Source organism: Musa acuminata, chromosome BXJ1-11, assembly GCF_036884655.1.
Source record: "Musa acuminata AAA Group cultivar baxijiao chromosome BXJ1-11, Cavendish_Baxijiao_AAA, whole genome shotgun sequence".
NCBI classification, from domain to species: domain Eukaryota; kingdom Viridiplantae; phylum Streptophyta; class Magnoliopsida; order Zingiberales; family Musaceae; genus Musa; species Musa acuminata.
In genome coordinates this window covers 7,283,436-7,300,378 of record NC_088337.1, presented here as the reverse complement: position 1 = coordinate 7,300,378, position 16,943 = coordinate 7,283,436, and the positions used below count along the sequence as shown (strand labels likewise).

At 50.3% G+C, this 16,943-nt stretch overlaps 2 protein-coding genes across 4 annotated transcripts; both read right to left on the bottom strand.

The window, feature by feature from the left end:
- Positions 1–3,558: 3,558 nt before the first annotated feature.
- Positions 3,559–6,224, bottom strand: LOC103970752 (putative clathrin assembly protein At1g03050). 2 transcript variants are annotated; one of them, XM_065089654.1, is made up of 3 exons: positions 5,775–6,224; positions 4,999–5,689; positions 3,559–4,898 (listed from the first exon to the last, which is right to left on the bottom strand). In XM_065089654.1, exons 2-3 carry the CDS (start codon positions 5,648–5,650, stop codon positions 3,799–3,801), a joined length of 1,752 nt encoding a protein of 583 aa, XP_064945726.1. In that variant the 5' UTR covers positions 5,651–5,689; positions 5,775–6,224; the 3' UTR covers positions 3,559–3,798. The 2 variants fall into 2 exon arrangements, with proteins under 2 accessions (XP_064945726.1, XP_009382940.2); XM_009384665.3 differs by having other exon boundaries at positions 3,560–4,898; positions 4,999–5,696; positions 5,775–6,221.
- Positions 6,225–6,299: 75 nt separating this feature from the next.
- On the bottom strand, positions 6,300–16,787 carry LOC135586600 (NAC domain-containing protein 82-like). Of its 2 annotated transcripts, none has more exons than XM_065089655.1 (6): positions 16,627–16,787; positions 15,253–15,758; positions 14,730–15,007; positions 7,507–7,842; positions 7,000–7,416; positions 6,300–6,892 (listed from the first exon to the last, which is right to left on the bottom strand). In XM_065089655.1, the coding sequence occupies exons 2-6, from the start codon at positions 15,407–15,409 to the stop codon at positions 6,764–6,766; spliced, it is 1,317 nt and encodes a 438-aa protein (XP_064945727.1). In that variant the 5' UTR covers positions 15,410–15,758; positions 16,627–16,787; the 3' UTR covers positions 6,300–6,763. The 2 variants fall into 2 exon arrangements, with proteins under 2 accessions (XP_064945727.1, XP_064945729.1); XM_065089657.1 differs by having other exon boundaries at positions 16,641–16,780.
- Positions 16,788–16,943: the final 156 nt, after the last annotated feature.

Sequence of the window (16,943 nt, the reverse complement as noted above, 5' to 3'; positions counted from 1 at the left end):
ATTAAGCGACCGAGGGGGCCTCAGGCATTAAGTGACCGAGGAGGATGACGCAGGCGGGCTGACCGCTTTGGTGTGCCTCGAGCATTACGCGACCGAGGAGTATGACGCAGGCGGGCTGACCGCTCTGGTGTGCCTCGAGCATTACGCGACCGAGGAGTATGACGCAGGCGGGCTGACCGCTCTGGTGTGGACCCGGGATGGCGTAGAGCCGAGGGCCGAGGAGCACAACACAAGCGGGGTGACCGCGCAGGCGTGTCCCGGGTGGTGTAAAGCTAGAGGGCCGAGGAGTTCGGCGCGGGCAGGCTGGCCGTGTAGACGTGTCTCGGGGTTTATGGAGCCGAGGGGCACGACACGGGCGTACTGGCGGCACTGGTCTGTCTCGGGAACATGGAGCCAAGGAGCACGACGCAGGCGGCTGGCGGCGCAGGTGTGGTCTCGGGCATTACGCGACCGAGGAGCACGACGCAGGCGGGCAGACCGCGCAGGCGTGGTCGCAAGGGCCATGCGACCGAGTAGCACGATCAGGCGGGCAGGACGCGAGGACGTGGCCTCGGGCACCACGCGGCCGAGGAACACGACAGGCGGTCGGGCCGCGCCGAGGTGGGTTCGGCGCAGGCAGGCTGCGGGCACTGCTCAGGCGGGCAGACCGTGCTGAGGTAGGCTCGGCGCAGGCAAGCTGTGACCGAGGGGCGAGACCCTGGTCGGTAAGCCGCCCTGAGACAGACTCGGCAGTGAATATGGCCGAGTGGCTCGGCGCAGGCAGGTTGGTCGCACATGAGGCCGAGGAGCCGAGGCAGCGGGCTGCTTGCTGCACATGAGGCCGAGGGGCCGAGGCAGCGGGCCGCTTGCTGCGCATGGGGCTGAGTGGCTGAGGCAGCGAGGCAGCAAGGCAGTGTGCTGGCTGCGCATGAGGCCGAGTGACCGAGGCAGCGAGGCAGCTTGCTGGCTACGCACGAGGCCGAGTGGCCGCGGCAGCGAGGCTGCTTGCTGCGCATGAGGCCGAGTGGCCGAGGGCCGAGGGGCCGAGGCTGCACATGAGGCCTAAGAGCCGAGGCAGCGTGCTACTTGCTGCGCATGAGGCCGAGTGACCGAGGCAGCGAGGCAGCTTGCTGGCTGCGCACGAGGCCGAGTGGCCGCGGCAGCGAGGCTGCTTGCTGGCTGCGCGTGAGGCCGAGGAGCCGAGGCAGCGTGTTGCCTGCTGCGCATGAGGCTGAGGAGCCGAGGCAGCGTAGTGCTTGCTGCGCATGAGGCCGAGTGGCCGAGGCAGCGTGTTGGCTGCGCATGAGGCCGCGGCAGCAGCGCGTTGGCTGCGCATGAGGCCGCGGCAGCAGCGTGTTTGCTGCGCATGAGGCCGAGTGGCCGAGGCAGCGAGGCTGCTTGCTGCGCATGAGGCCGAGTGGCCGAGGGCCGAGGGGCCGAGGCTGCACATGAGGCCTAAGAGCCGAGGCAGCGAGGCAGCAAGGCGGTAAGGCAGCGTGCTGGCTGCGCATGAGGCCGAGTGGCCGAGGCAGCGAGGCTGCTTGCTGGCTGCGCGTGAGGCCGAGGAGCCGAGGCAGCGTGTTGCCTGCTGCGCATGAGGCTGAGGAGCCGAGGCAGCGTAGTGCTTGCTGCGCATGAGGCCGAGTGGCCGAGGCAGCGTGTTGGCTGCGCATGAGGCCGCGGCAGCAGCGTGTTTGCTGCGCATGAGGCCGAGTGGCCGAGGCAGCGAGGCTGCTTGCTGGCTGCGCGTGAGGCCGAGGAGCCGAGGCAGCGTGTTGCCTGCTGCGCATGAGGCTGAGGAGCCGAGGCAGCGTAGTGCTTGCTGCGCATGAGGCCGAGTGGCCGAGGCAGCGTGTTGCTTGCTGCGCATGAGGCCGAGTGGCCGAGGCAGCGTGTTGGCTGCGCATGAGGCTGAGGAGCCGAGGCAGCGTAGTGCTTGCTGCGCATGAGGCCGCGGCAGCAGCGTGTTGGCTGCGCATGAGGCCGCGGCAGCAGCGTGTTGGCTGCGCATGAGGCCGAGTGGCCGAGGCAGCGTGCTGGCTGCGCATGAGGCTGAGGAGCCGAGGCAGCGTAGTGCTTGCTGCGCATGAGGCCGAGTGGCCGAGGCAGCGTGTTGGCTGCGCATGAGGCTGAGGAGCCGAGGCAGCGTAGTGCTTGCTGCGCATGAGGCCGAGTGGCCGAGGCAGCGTGTTGGCTGCGCACGAGGCCGAGTGGCCGAGGCAGCGATGCTGCGTGCCGGCTGCGCACGAGGCCGAGTGGCCGAGGCAGCGAGGTTGCCTATTGGCTGCGCACGAGGCCGAGTGGCCGAGGCAGCGAGGCTGCGCCTGAGCAAAGTCTCTCAAGCGACGCCATATCTCTCCTTATGCATGCTGTGGCCGAGGAGCTACTTAGGCCGCGTAGAGGAAGTCTCGGGCAAGCCGTGGCCGAGGAGCTCTCGGGCGTGCCATGGCCGAGGAGGTCTCGGGTAGGCTGTGGCCGAGGTGTTCGGCGCCGGCAGGCTGGTCGCGTGCGTGGGACCGAGGGGCTCAGGCGCGCGGGTTGGCCGCGCGCGTGGGGCCGAGTGGCCGAGACGCTCGGCGCGGTCGTGCTGGCCGCGCGCATGGGACGCGGGCGGTTTGGCCGCGCGCGTGGGACGCGGGCGGTTTGGCCGCGCGCGTGGGACGCGGGTGGTTTGGCCGCGCGCGTGGGGCGCGCGGGTTGGCCGCGCGCGTGGGACCGAGGGGCCCAGGCGCGCGGGGCCGAGGGGTCGAGGCGCGTGGGGCCGAGCCGCGCGCGTGGCCGAGCGGCTGAGACGCGCGGGCTGGTCGCGCGCGTGAGGCCGACGCGGGCGGGTTGGCCGCGCGTGTGAGGCCGAGCCGCGCGCTTGGCCGAGGGGCCGAGGCGCGCGGGGCCGAGGAGCCGAGGCGCGCGGGGCCGAGGAGCCGAGACCGGCCCCATAAGTCGCTGCTGCTGGTGCAGGTCGGCTACAGCGGAGCAACCAAGGAGAAGGCTAACGTACCATCATTCCAGGCCCTCCTTCTAGCGCCAAAATGTTACGGTCAGTAACTGTTCGGCCGTGGCCTTGGGGCCGTCGTGGCTTGGTCCGGGTCCGGAAGGCGGTGGTCTCCGTGGGGGCGCTCCTCGAGCCCGCTAGGTCTCCGAAGGCGGTGATCTCCGAAGGCTTCGCACCTGCACAAAGGTCGGGTCGGGGTGCTCGACCCGACCCCTCCGACGATCAAGTTAGAAGAAGATGTGGAGGGGATTGTGGATGAGGCAGAAGAAGAGCCTCTGAGTGTTCTGTGTCTGAGTGAGTTCCTCCCCCTTTTACTTAGGACTTAGGGGTATTTATAGAGGAGGTTTGATGTTACCTGACATTGCCACTGGGGTTGCGTGGGAGGCTGAGCTACTGCAAGGTATGGCGAGCCTCGGACAGTGTGTCGCTCAGGGGGATGCTGTCATGACGTGTCACATCGCCATTTTTGCCCCTATCACAATGGGATTACTTTTAACTCCAAATCAAATATATAATCTAGGAATCGAAAGAGTTCAATTATATACATACTAAAGTGATATGAAGTAGATGGAAAGAAACTAAACGAGTAAAAGAGATGAAACACTATTATGACCTATAAATTTGTTGCCTATATTGATGTTTGTAAACCTATAAATTTGTTCATAATTTATTTTAAAACTATTATGGCCGATTATAAAATGTTGTCTCGTAACCATTACCAAGTTACTAAATATTCTAAGACAACACCAATCACACCAACACCTCAACATGCATCGACAAAATCATACAGGCCATTGTCACAAGCACGCTCAAGACACTTGTTTCCCTCAGTACATACGAGCGCCGGGATGATACTGATACTGCTGCTGCTGCAGCTTGGCCAACGCAAGCTGCCCTTGCATCCCATCCTTCGCATACTGCTGCCACACCCGCTGCTCCTCCGTCAGCAGATGCTGCTTCTTCTCCATGTCCGACATCTGAACATAAGACGGCGGCGGCACCATCAACGAGGCCGCGAAGGGGTCGCCCCCGCCGCCGTATGTCGCACCATCCACCGCCGGCGCAGGCAAAGCCAGCATCGGCTTCGCTGGCGGCGCGTGGACCACCACGCTACTCGCGCTCCCGCTGCTAGCGTATCCGTACCCCGCGGTGGCCTGCGCCTTGGTGTACATTCCGTCGAGCAACATCATGTCGAAGCCACCGCCGAGCGAGGCCTTCTGGCCCGATAGGTTGCTCGCCGTTTCCACCAACGCCATCTCCCAGTTGGACGAGTCGCCGTTCGGGAACGCCTCGCATTTAGGCGCTGCGTCGGATGACATGTGCTGGTCGAACAATGCCAGCGCCAGCATATTCCCGTGTTCTTCCCCGGTCATCGCGTCTTCCTTCAGGTTCAACAAGTCCACCTCCTCCTCTTCTTCCTTTTCCTCCTCCTTGTCTACCTTGACCTCCGCGACCGCTTGCTCCTGCTGCGTAGCCTCCGCGTCGGCCTCCGGTGCGGGTAAAGTTTTGATGCTGTTCATCTCGTACTCGGGTTCGTCGTCCTCGGGCGGCGCGTCCTCGTGGTCGGGGGGGTCGCGCTCCGCCTCGAGGCTGCGCTGCTCCTTAGCGTGGGCGAGGGCGGCCTTGTCGCGGATGAACTCGTCCATGACGTCCAGCTTTTTGGGGCTGATGCGCTCGACCTCGGGGTACTCGGAGGAGCGGCAGACGCCGGCGGACTTGGACCAGCCGTAGAAGAGGTCGAGCTCGTCGAACTGCTTGGCGAGGCGGGAGAAAATTTCGTGGATGCAGACGCACTCGGGGACCTCGAGGTCCATGAAGCGGTCGATGAAGATGTTCATGATCTCGGTAAGGTCGTAGTAGATTTGGAAGCTCTCTTTCACCAGGGGGTAAAGAGCTACGGCCACGATGCGGTCGTGCTTCGCTGCACCTGTATGCATGTATTCCGCTTAACACTCACACGATATGCATATACGACTCGATTCAATTCTCCCTTCATCGATCGGCCTGTGTGATTAAGATGCCATCACCTGTAGGTCGACAAGCGAGGAACCGCTCCAGCATGTGCTGCAGGTGCCGCGTCCGGGCAAAGATACGGTCGGTCGTCATCTCCCTCACCGGCGTGGCCTTGGATGATGTCGCCGCAGCGGCAGCCGCCTCCTCCTCCTCATCGTCGTTGATGTTGCTCCTGCTGCCGCGGCGCTTGCGGCGGCCGTGCATCCTGTAGTCCAGCCGCTCGTCCAAGTAGAGCGCGTAGGTCCTCACGAAGGAGGAGAAGTCCCAGGCGTCGGCGCCGGAGTTGTCCCTGAAGTCGGACATGTTGAGCATCCGCGTGCCGCGGCGCGTGGCGAAGAAGATCTCCTGCTCGTAGGCGGGGTCGCCCTCCGTGAGCAGGCGGTGGATGAGGATGAGGGTCTTGAGGGCCACCGTCCAGCTCTGGGTCTTGCCCAGCCGCCGCGACAGCGACGACACGCACGCGCCCACGTACGCCCGGGAGTAGCACGTCAGGCTCAGGATCTCGCGGATGTGCTTCTCCTCCGCCGGGAACTCGTCGTGCCGCGTCGCCTTCACGATGGCCACGTCCAATTCCGACAACATGGTGCTGTTGCTCACTTTCGCCAACCCGATGCTCGTCTGGTCCTTCACCGCCCCTAGTGCCTTGCGGATGGTGCTCGGCGCCATTTGTAGCTTCTCCCTGGATATGTTCCCACCACTTGTAACCTACAGACTACGTAGGTCGAACAAATCAAATCAAATCAAATATATATCTATAGATAAGCAGAGATGAGAGATGAGATTTGCGTACTTTGCCGGGGCTGGGAGACGCCTGGGAGAAGGGAGGAGACGAGATCAGCAGAGATGAGGGAGAGAGATTGGCTTGAGTTGGCTGATCTCGCCTCCCTTCTTCTGCCTCGGGCTCTTCATCGCGGTAGCCATTACTAAGGATTTGTATGAGAGCTGTGAGCCGTGGAAGCCGCACCAAAGTAGGAGCCGGGATCGGGGACGGGGAGGACCGTTGCTTGGTACGTCTTTAATTATCTTTTGGTCTTTGACGGGTCGTTGTGTCGGGCCACCAGTCAATTGGCATTTGATCGAACACCGGAAGGAGGACGACGGCCCAATTGTCTGACTTGGGAGGACGGCAAAGTCGCCTTTGCGGATGCAGGCGTCGGAACGCCATGCGGGAAAGATCTAAATTGCTTCTACCTGCAGCATATAGTAACTGAAAAATACATTGCTCGATGCTAAACTTTCAAGACGAAACGAAAATTTAGTACATCCATGCAACCATAACAGCGAACTCAGATACCGTAGGCAGGAAGATAAAGCATTGATTCAAAAGTTAGAGACGTCTTTTTATCATTAAATAACAGAACCTAGCAGTGATACACTTCAGTTCAAGGCCTCGTTTCCAAGGCCTGCGTCTTGCAAGTGCAGAGGCCTGATACATACAACAAATGCAGTGAGCGACACTCCGGTCGATCACCATAAGAAGATCATGAAGTGACATCTTGAAGGAATACACGACCATCACAAACAAATAGATTGCAAAGAACTGAATCCACAATGGCATGGATCAACTTCCACCGGATTCCGAAGGTGTCCTAGGTCAGTTTCTGCAGAGGCAAGCAACCAGTTCCTTCTCTGTCCAAGTGTTCAAATGCATCTAGAAACACACAGAAATATTGTAATGATCATCTCTTATAGGCAGAACACGGAACACTCTTTTCTTTCCTTTTCTACGTAAGCTATCTCGGCAACTATAGGCACGTGACTTTGACAAGATATGATTTTCTATGGTTGAGACAGATCACCAGAATGGGCTACAGACGCTGTATGGAGGAATTCTTGCAAAGGATGATAGTGTTCATGTTCAGAAACAGGTGCATTCAGATGAGATATAATTTCCCAACAATCTTCAATCTGATGGATAAATAAATGTAAATGACACTAATCAGAACCACAACCAGAACTGATAAGAAAACAATTTCATTGACAGCAGCAACAAAAAGTATAAACTAAATACACACCTGCATATTCAATGAAGGTTGTTCCCCCGTGATACAAGGTCCTGCTTGAAGAGGATCATATATAGCAGTGATAGCTTCTTTATTTAAGTATGAGATTGGATCAGGTATGTGAGTCGGATCCTGAAAATTGGGAAAATGAGCTGATGGATTCCAAGCAAATGGATCATTTGGCATGATGGTATCAGGGAGGTTACTAATCCCAGTAAAAAGAATATCATTCAGCTCCACATACTGTTCACTATCAAGTTCTGAAAGCATAGGATACAAGGCAGTTTCACTGGAAATGTTTTCAGGGTGATTGGTACTGCCAGAAATGATTGCCTGATCTGAGAGGTTTTCTAATTCATTATACATTCCTTCAGCATCCAGTGCAGAGGTTTCATTAACATTCATGTCAAGAATGGCTGAATCAGGCATCTGCAAGGAAGCCGATAAAGATGATCACAAACAACGTATTTAATCATGCATTTGCATCAAAAGTTGCAAAAAAAAAAAAGAAAATCAAACCATGAATGCTGTGGCATTAGCATTCTCTACGCGCGGAGAGCTATTAAAAACCTCTGCAAGCTCCTCCTGAAATATTCCATCAGCAACAAGAAGATCAGGATCAGAAGACACCTCAATGTGACTAGAAGCCGCAGGTTGCTGACTAACAGGTTCCAATTGTATTGTCTGATTATCTAATGGTAACTGACTTGGGCAAGACACACAAGGAAGAGGAAAAGGATTCTCAGTAGATGCTTCATCCTCCCAATCCTCTTCATTAAAGGGTGCACCATATTGCTCCCCGATTTTAGGACCTGCACCACTTTTTTGGAAGATCTTGCAGAGTACAAATGTGTCCTGTGATGTAAAATGAGAAAGATGAGTTTAATACTTGATAAAAAAATGTAAAATAAGTATAACAGAATTATTAATAGAATGTTATTCTGCATTAGAATTTTGTTTGCACAGATTATGATAGAGATAGGGTTGTTTAAAAGAGATAGATAGAGTGGCGGAGGAGACAAATGAAAAGGGAGGAGAAATACAGGCATGGGCATTACTGGACATGGAGAAGTGGCTAACCAACCTAGAAAAATCACAGCCATCAGAAACCTTATTCTCAAAAATTAATTCACTACCACGATGAGCAGATGCCCAATTATTTTGCTTTTCTTAAGACGCTAGCTAGTTTCTTTCTCCCCTTTGTAAAAGGAAGAAGAAGAAGAAGAAGAAGAAGAAGAAGAAGAAGAAAGGAAGAATTCATTCATCACATGAAGAAAAGAATCAAGTCATAAGTTCCGAAAGTCCATGAATCAAAGTTCTACTTTTGTAAATAGAAAGAGGAAGGATTCATATGGAAATGATCATCTCATAAAATATCAAGTATACCAAAAGTCAATGAATAAATTTTTACTTTCGTAAGGAGGAAGGATTCAAGGACATGACAATCACATAAAAGATCAAGTATGCCAAAAATCCATGAATCAAATCTCTTCTTTGGTGAATTGCAAGAAGAAGGAATGAAGGAAACAATCTCGATTTAAAAATAAAACTCAAGTAAGGAACTCCTAATCTAAGATTATGATATCCAAAATCAAAAAAATTTTAATTAATTGCTTATGCCGATGCTGATTTTGTTAAATGTAGAATAGATAGAAAAAACACATATGGAATATATCAACTCTTAGGTCATGCACTTGTTTCTTGGTCTTCCAAGAAACAAAATTCTGTTGCATTATCTATAGTTGAAGTTGAATATATAGTAGTAGGTGCATATTATGCACAAGTTATTTGGATAAAAAATATTTTAGAAAACTACGCAATTTATTTGAAAAATATTTCTATAAAATTTGATAACACTAGTGTAATATGTTTAACAAGGAATATCATTCAACACTCTAAAACTAAACATATTGACATTAGAAATCATTTTATTAGAGATCATGTTAATAATCATAATATATCTATAGAATTTATTGATACAAAATATCAATTAGCTGATTTTTTACAAAACCATTGAATAAAGAACAATTTGATTTAATTAGAAGAGAATTAGGCATGTTAAATCTTTCTAATGCATGAATTCCTCTTATACAATTTTTGGATTTCTCGGTTTTTGAATTCTTCCAAAAGTGAAAAAAAATGTCCATCAAGTATAAACAGAAATTATACCAAAACCAAAATAAGAAAAGAAATCAATCCAAAATGAAATAGCAAGACTACAACAAAACCGGAGGCCATTAAACCGAAAATAACATAAATTGTATGAAAACAACCTAGAGACAGGAAACGTATAAAAATGACCAAAATAAGACTAAAATTTAGATTAATTCGTCTAAAACTCATATCAACTCTAACACAGTGTCACAGCCTTAGCTAGAATTGCCTAGGGCGTGAGGCACCCTTGCGGCAAAAACGCGAACTTAGCTTGCGTTGCCTAAGTCACGCTTCGCCCTTGAGATTTGCGTCCGCAAAGATCAACCCACTTGCAACCTCTCGCAGGTCCCAAAGGACCTGTAAAAGAGAAAGTTGATTAGTTCGAAGAACGAGCGACGGACAAGTCCCGACGTCTCACGAAAAGGGGAAGCTTTACAAGCAATTCAGCGAGCACCTTGCGTGCACAAGAAAAAAGAGGGAGAGAGGGAAAACAAGGACTTTAGAAGGTTGAACGAACAGCTGCAAGTTCACAAACAATTGCTCACCGAGTGCCGGGCGCGACAACAAGTTTCCGTCAAGGTAACATGCGAACTTGCAAAAGATGGCTGACGTTTCGCGTGTTCAACGCCCGACACTATACCGAAGCCCCATCCCCCATGGTGCCACCTGGGTGGTTCCAGGGTGCTAAGATGGCTGACGTTTCGCGTGCAGCAACGGGCTGCAGAAAACAGTCAGTGGCACGTGAAAGCGAAGCTGTTTTGGGTTGTTTTGGGACTGTTTTGCTCGGTTCGGTGAGCGGTCGCACTGTAGCGCTGCAACTTGTTCGAACTTATATTTTTACAAGCAAAATGACTCAAAACCAAGACAAAACATGCTGCCAAGCAACTGTACATGTAGATGAGAGTGACGAATCGTTGAACGGAGTTGTTGCGGGTGCGCGACGACCGTTCGTGACATTCTCCCCCACTTAAACTGTCGACGCCCTCGTTGACGCTTGTTGGTAGTTGTTGATAATTTTTTCTTCATGTCGCAGGGCGTCTTCGGGCTCCCAACTTGCTTCAGTTCGAGGAAGCTTTCGCCACTTCACCAAGTACTCGATCTGCTCAGCTCCATTGGGTAGCTTTATCTTGCGATCTGCTAAAATGGTTTCAACTCGTTTCTCGTAGGAAACTCTGGTGAGGGGTAGCCGAGTTGGAACACTTCGGGAAGCATCTTACGGATCCGAGTGGTAGGCTTTTAGGTTGCTAGCGTGAAGAACATTGTGATTTTTGAACCACGCCGGCAGTTGCAACTTGTAAGAGATGTTGCCTACCCTGCTGATAATTAGGAAGGGCCCTTCATACTTTCGCACTAATCCTTTATATACTTTGTTACTAAAGAATTGGAGTGATGCTGGTTGGAGCTTTACCAACACCAAATCGCCGACCTTGAACTCTTGCGGTCGCCTTCCCAAGTCTGCCCACTTCTTCATCCTTTTTGTCGCCTTCTCCAAGTAAGCCCGCGCAATATCTGCATTTCGATGTCACTCCTTTGCGAAGTGATAGGCTGACGGACTACTCTCAGTATACCCGATTGCCATGGTGTGAGGAGTTGACGGTTGTTGTCCTGTAATGATCTCGAAGGGGCTCTTGTTGGACGCAGAGCTCCGCTACAAGTTGTAGGAGAATTGGGCAAGCCATCCGTCTGGGGGTGGAGACTTATGGAGAAGCATAACTTGGACCCCAACAATTTGAATAGCTCGATCCAAAATCGTCCCAGGAACTGAGCGTCTCGATCACTGATGATATTATGTGGGGCTCCCCAATACTTCACCACATCCTTCATCATCAGCTTAGTCACTTCCTCTACTGAACAGTGTAGGGGAGCAACAATGAAAGTTGCATACTTTGAAAATCGATCGACCACCACGAGTATCGATCCGAGTCTCCCTACTAGTGGCAAGCTTGATATGAAATCCAATGAAATGCTCTCCCACGATCTTTTTGGTACGGGCAACGGCTCCAACAGTCCTACCGGCTTCCGTTGCTCCGCCTTGTCTTGTTGGCAAGTAAGGCACGTTCGAACATATTCCTCCACATCAATCCCCATCATCGGCTAGTAGAAGACCCTCTCCACGAGAGCCAACATTCTGTGAATGCCTGGGTGTCCAGCCCAAAGGGAATCATGACACTCTCTTAAGAGTTCACACCTTAAATTATCCACTCGAGGAACATAAACCCTATTCCCTTTTGTGTAAACAAGTCCCTCATGGACCCAAAATCATCGTGCCTTGCCTTCTTTGATGAGCTGCATCAGGATAACTGCCTGGGGATCACTATACAATCCATCCTTGATCCTGGAAAGGAAGTTGGAATGCAACTGACTTGCTTGGCCTCTGCCCTCTAATTGTACGGCATTCACACGCTCCACTTTCCGACTCAATGCATCGGCCACGACATTTGTCTTTCCAGGCTTGTACTCCATTGCCATATCAAATTCAGCCAGGAAGTCTTGCCATCGTGCTTGCTTTGGGAAAAGTTTCTTCTGAGTTAGGAAATAGCTCAGAGCGATGTTGTCTATCCTTAGCACAAATCACGATCCGAGAAGGTAGTGTCGCCAAACTCGTAGACAATGGATCACCGCTGTCATCTCCTTCTCATGCACTGGATACCGCTGCTCGGTCTCGTTGAGCTTGCGGCTCTCGTAGGCCACCGGATGACCCTCCTACATGAGTACTCTCCCAATAGCGAAGTCTGAAGCATCTGTATGGACTTCAAAGGGCTCCCTATTGTCCGGCAATTTGAGCACCGGTTCTTCCAAAACGACAACCTTCAGATCTTGGAATGCAATTTCACATTTATCAGACCACCTCCAAGACTGTTTTTTGTAGCTTTGTCTTCGTGTTCTCCCCCACTTGACCCCGCATGGCGTTCAACAAATGCATTGCTCCCATCCGGGGTCCTTGCGACTCCTCGTCGTCGCTGCTGGATTCAGAACTACTCGAACTAAGAGCGACAGTCTTGCCCTTGTCCGATTTGAGGGGATGGATGGAAACTGTTAAAGCATTGAGTGCTTGTTTTTATGGGCACTCCCTCACCATGTGCGGCCCTTCGCATAAGAAACATCCGCCAGGTTTCGGGGCCTTGTCTTTCGGGCTTGGCCCTTTGTGGGAAGAACTCTTCTTCTTTTATTCGCCCCCGAGCTCCTTCCCTCGAGAATATTTTGGAGGGCGATTGCTTGAAGATTGTTTCCTTCTTCCCGGGTCTTCAGAGGAAACGAAGTCGGTGAACCTTTCTGCGACAGCAATTGCCCTGATCAAATCGGCGACATTCCTTCGATATAGTTCTTGTTGCGTCCATGGCTTCAAACCATCGAGGAAGCTGAACAGCTTATCCTTCTCGGACATGTCCTGGATGTCCAGCATTCGCGCAGAAAATTGCTTCACGTAGTCTCGAATGGAAGCATTTTGGCGGAGTTGTCTCAATTTCCTTCTTGCGACGAACTCGATGTTCTTCGGTAGGAACTGAGTTCTCAACTCCCGCTTCAAGTCCTCCCATGTGTCAACTCGACACCGACCTTGTTGGATCTCCTCCCAACGGGTTCGCCACCAAAGTTTTACATCTCCGTTCATATACATGGTCGTTATAAAAACTTTGGTTTCTTCAGAATTAGGCCTCGTAGCTCGAAAGTATTGTTCCATATCGAAAAGGAAATTCTCGAGCTCTTTTGCATCTCTGGCCCCTCCATAACCATGAGGCTCGGGTGCCCTCAAGTTTTGTGGCGGCGCAACGCGAGTGTTGCTTCCTCTCGCATTTAGTGCCCTTGTAAGCATGATCACCCTCGAAGTGAGTTCCACCACAACTTCTTGCAGGTGTTTCACGGAGTCTTTTGTGTCATCTGACAATCGGTCGACTAGGGCCTCAACCTTGTCGATCCTGGACTCCGCTTCTTCTTACGCTACCCCAACAAGCCTTCGTTGGCCATGGTAGAGTTCCTCCAAGCTCGCTTCGAGAACATCCAAGCGGGTTTCCGCCGTTGTGAGTCTCTCCTTATGACTCTTTTTCCCGATTAACGCTCCAGATTGCGCCTCCTTCGCTCGGGAGAGTAGCCAACTTCTCGCTCATCATGTTCGCTGTCGCGCTCCTCCTGAGTGGTTCCAACAGCATACGAGCGAATGTGCACTTGCAGCCCACCTGCGGCTGCTTGGGGCAAGGGTCCGACTTGCCCCGTCTTGCTTGATTCGCCACGATGCTTTGCCATGGCGAAGTTGCGAAGTTCCTTCGCTGCTCGCTCGAAGTGCTTGCCCGCTCTGATACCACAATGTCACGGCCTTAGCTAGAATTGCCTAAGGCATGAGGCACCCTTGCGGCAAAGACACGAACTTAGCTTGCGTTGCTTAAGTCTCGTTTCGCCTTTGCGATTTGCGTTCGCAAAGATCAGCCCACTTGCAACCTCTCGCAGGTCCCGAAGGACCTGTAACAAAGAAAGTTGATTAGTTCAAAGAACGAGCGACGGACAAGTCCCGACGTCTTGCGAAAAGGGGAAGCTTTACAAGCAATTCAGCGAGCACCTTGCGTGCACAAGAGAAAAGAGGGAGGGGAAAAACAAGGACTTTAGAAGGTTGAACGAACAACTGCAAGTCCACAAACAGCTGCTCACAGAGTGCCGGGCACGACAACAAGTTCCCGTCAAGGTAACGTGCGAACTTGCGAAAGAGTGTTTAACGCCCGACACTATACCGAAGCCCCATCCCCTATGGTGCCACCCGAGTGATTCCAGGGTGCTGAGATGGCTAACGTTCCGCGTGCAGCAACGGACTACAGAAAACAGCCCGTGGCACACGAAAACAGAGTTGTTTTGGGACTGTTTTGCTCGGTTCAGTGAGCGATCGCACTGTAGCGCTGCAACTTATTCGTACTTACTTTTTTACAAGCAAAATAACTTAAAACCAAGACAAAACATGCTGCCAAGCAACTGTACATGTAGATGAGAGCGATAAATGGTTCGTTAAACGGAGTTGTTGCGGGTGCACGATGACCGTTCGTGACAACAGAGCATGGCTGACTAATTGACTGCATCAGTACAACCATGTTCCGCTTGCACTGATTAAGTTTAGAATGCAGGTACTCCTATTTGGCATTTACTTTTACCCGGTAACTCTTGTTGCTTCCGGAAAATAAAATGCTCATAAGATAGTAGATCACAAGACTATTTAGACAAAGTACATAAACATGAATATATGTTATGGACATTTGACAATTAATAGTGGCTAGACTTGGCACCACATTAAAGGTTGCTCAATTTTGACTTGGATGACCAATGTTCAAGTCATTGAAACCTCTTTACTTACGACGAGTAAGAGTATGTAAATTAATAATTTGTAGTCCTTGTGTTGGTGTGTGTGTCAAACTAACCAGCTCCTTTTATGTACGACAATTGATACAAAATACTGAGAGAGCAAGAAAATGTAAGTTTGAACAAAAGCAAAGCAAATGTTAGTCGGTAACTATATAAACACTAGATGCATATTATATTATCTGCTGAGAACACAAAAATGATTAAAAAATCATAACTAGATTCATTTCATAAGTATAAGAAATAAGCCTAACCTGCACCAATCCAGCATCAGCCATTTCTCTGTTCTCTAGTCTGTACTCATACATCACCCAATCAGTCCTACTGCCTTTTCGAGGCTTCCCTTCATGGAAAATTAGAGTCTTCTTCATCCCAACTGTACTAGTGTTATGAATGATAGGCCTATCCTTTCCAGTAGCCTTCCAGTAACCAATATCAGTTGCCCGATTTGACCTAGAGCCACTAGGATATTTTTTATCTCGAGGGCAGAAGAAATACCATTCGAGATCTTTACTACGCAATTGCGATTTTTCTGCACAGATAAATTTAACCAGATAAGAAAAACTGCTGACTTAGGAAAAAAAAAAGAGAAAAAAAGTACTGCATCAGGAAAGAAGAAATAAAGGTGGCTGACTAGGTGTTCATTGACGATCATAAATAAATAATAACATGATGAAATTTTAGGCATCTTCAATTACAAAAATTATTTGAACTGAAATGGTATCTGTCTATCAAGACAGATCAGGTATGAAAGTAATAGTAGAGAAGATGGGGTACCTCGAAGATCCCAAGGGGCAAATTTGTACAATTCGACTTCAGCAATAGCTTCAAACCTGAAAGGCTTCCCCATTACTTTTCTCTTCAAGTAGAACGAAACAAGTTCAACATCAGTTGGGTGAAAACGAAAGCCCGGTGGAAGCGAGGTCATAGCCATCAAGATGAAGAGTTTCCTGTCTATGCTAAAATGAAATTTGAAATGTGATTTAGTCCAGCAGCAAAAGAAGATATATGCACTTATCAATACTATCCTGGATTTGATAGCAGTGATAATCTCCGTAAACTTGGAACAAGAAAGCTTCAACCAAAAATTATGTAAATCCTTTGTGTATAGATTAAAGTCCAGTTCCAAGCCAAAACCTCCTAATATTTATCAAGTCCAGTGCCGAAATGATACTCGATAAGAACACCACAACCGACTACGACATATGAACCAAAAGTCACAGCAAAGAAACCAGGAACAGTCCTTTCTGATGTCAAAAGACATTTGTTGTGCAAGCAGAATCCTGTAAGAAGAAACTTAATGTTACCAAACCAGACATACATTTTACTAAGTTAGCAGTAAGTAACACGGCAAAGGCCAAACTCATTTGGTATGATTGTAGACATGACATTAATATCAGGTGAAACAACACAGAACCAGAAAACAAGATCTTATAATACAAGAAAGGAGCAAAAAATCATGCTCAAAGCAACGAGATGCTTGCAACAGGAGATTGAAAACACAAAAAGAAATTGAAGTTCACATCCACATCACTAGATCGCAAGAACCTAGCTCGTAGTCATAGAAATCTAGTCAAATACCATATTTAGAAAGCATAAAATCTGAATTCCAAAAAGGGAATGGGAAAAAAGAAATAAAAGCGACCATGCATATAGTTGTTCTAACATCCGGGAGTAAAGTCAAGCAACAGGTCATAACCATTTATATCCAAGGAGATCTACAGGCGACGTTCCATAGACAATTAGACACAAGTGGGAAGAATACTACACCCATTAGATTATAGATCTGAGCAATTGATGGCAGAAACAGGTATCATAACAAGACCACGGTAAGGAATTCTAAATCATCAAGTCGTTGACTTCGATCTACGGGATTGGTAGATCATCCACTTCGATCAAAGATCCACATACACGCACAGTAAGAAAGCCTCACAACCATCCACCTCGATCATAGATCCACATACACGCAAAACTTTTGCAGGAAAAAATAGATCCAATCAACGCAAAAGACAACGATCGCATTAGCTGGACAAAGAAAAAAACCCTAGATATCCACTAAGGAAGTGCGAGAAACAGCACAAATCAAAGATGGAACGAAGATCGATCGATCGATCGAAGAATAAAAGGGCAATAGCAGGATAAGAGATTCACCGGGACAAACTTACGCCTGAGGGATCCGATGGACGCGAAGAGCAAAGCGCCGCTCTCGAACAAAGGGGTATAATGGAAGCAGGAGGGGAAGGGGGGAGGAAGTGGAGGGTTAATCGGTGGTACCCGGCGCCGACGCGTGTGATTTGGTGGAAGCTTCCTGCGCACTCCTTGTCTCACTATTGGCCAATTAGAATAGGGATTGCCGAGGGTGTTAGTCAACAGAATCCACCAAGAATCGTCTGTCGATGGCGAACCGAGTGGTTCAGGTCTGACCTAATCCAATTCAAATCGATTTGAACGTGACCCGGAGGTGAGAT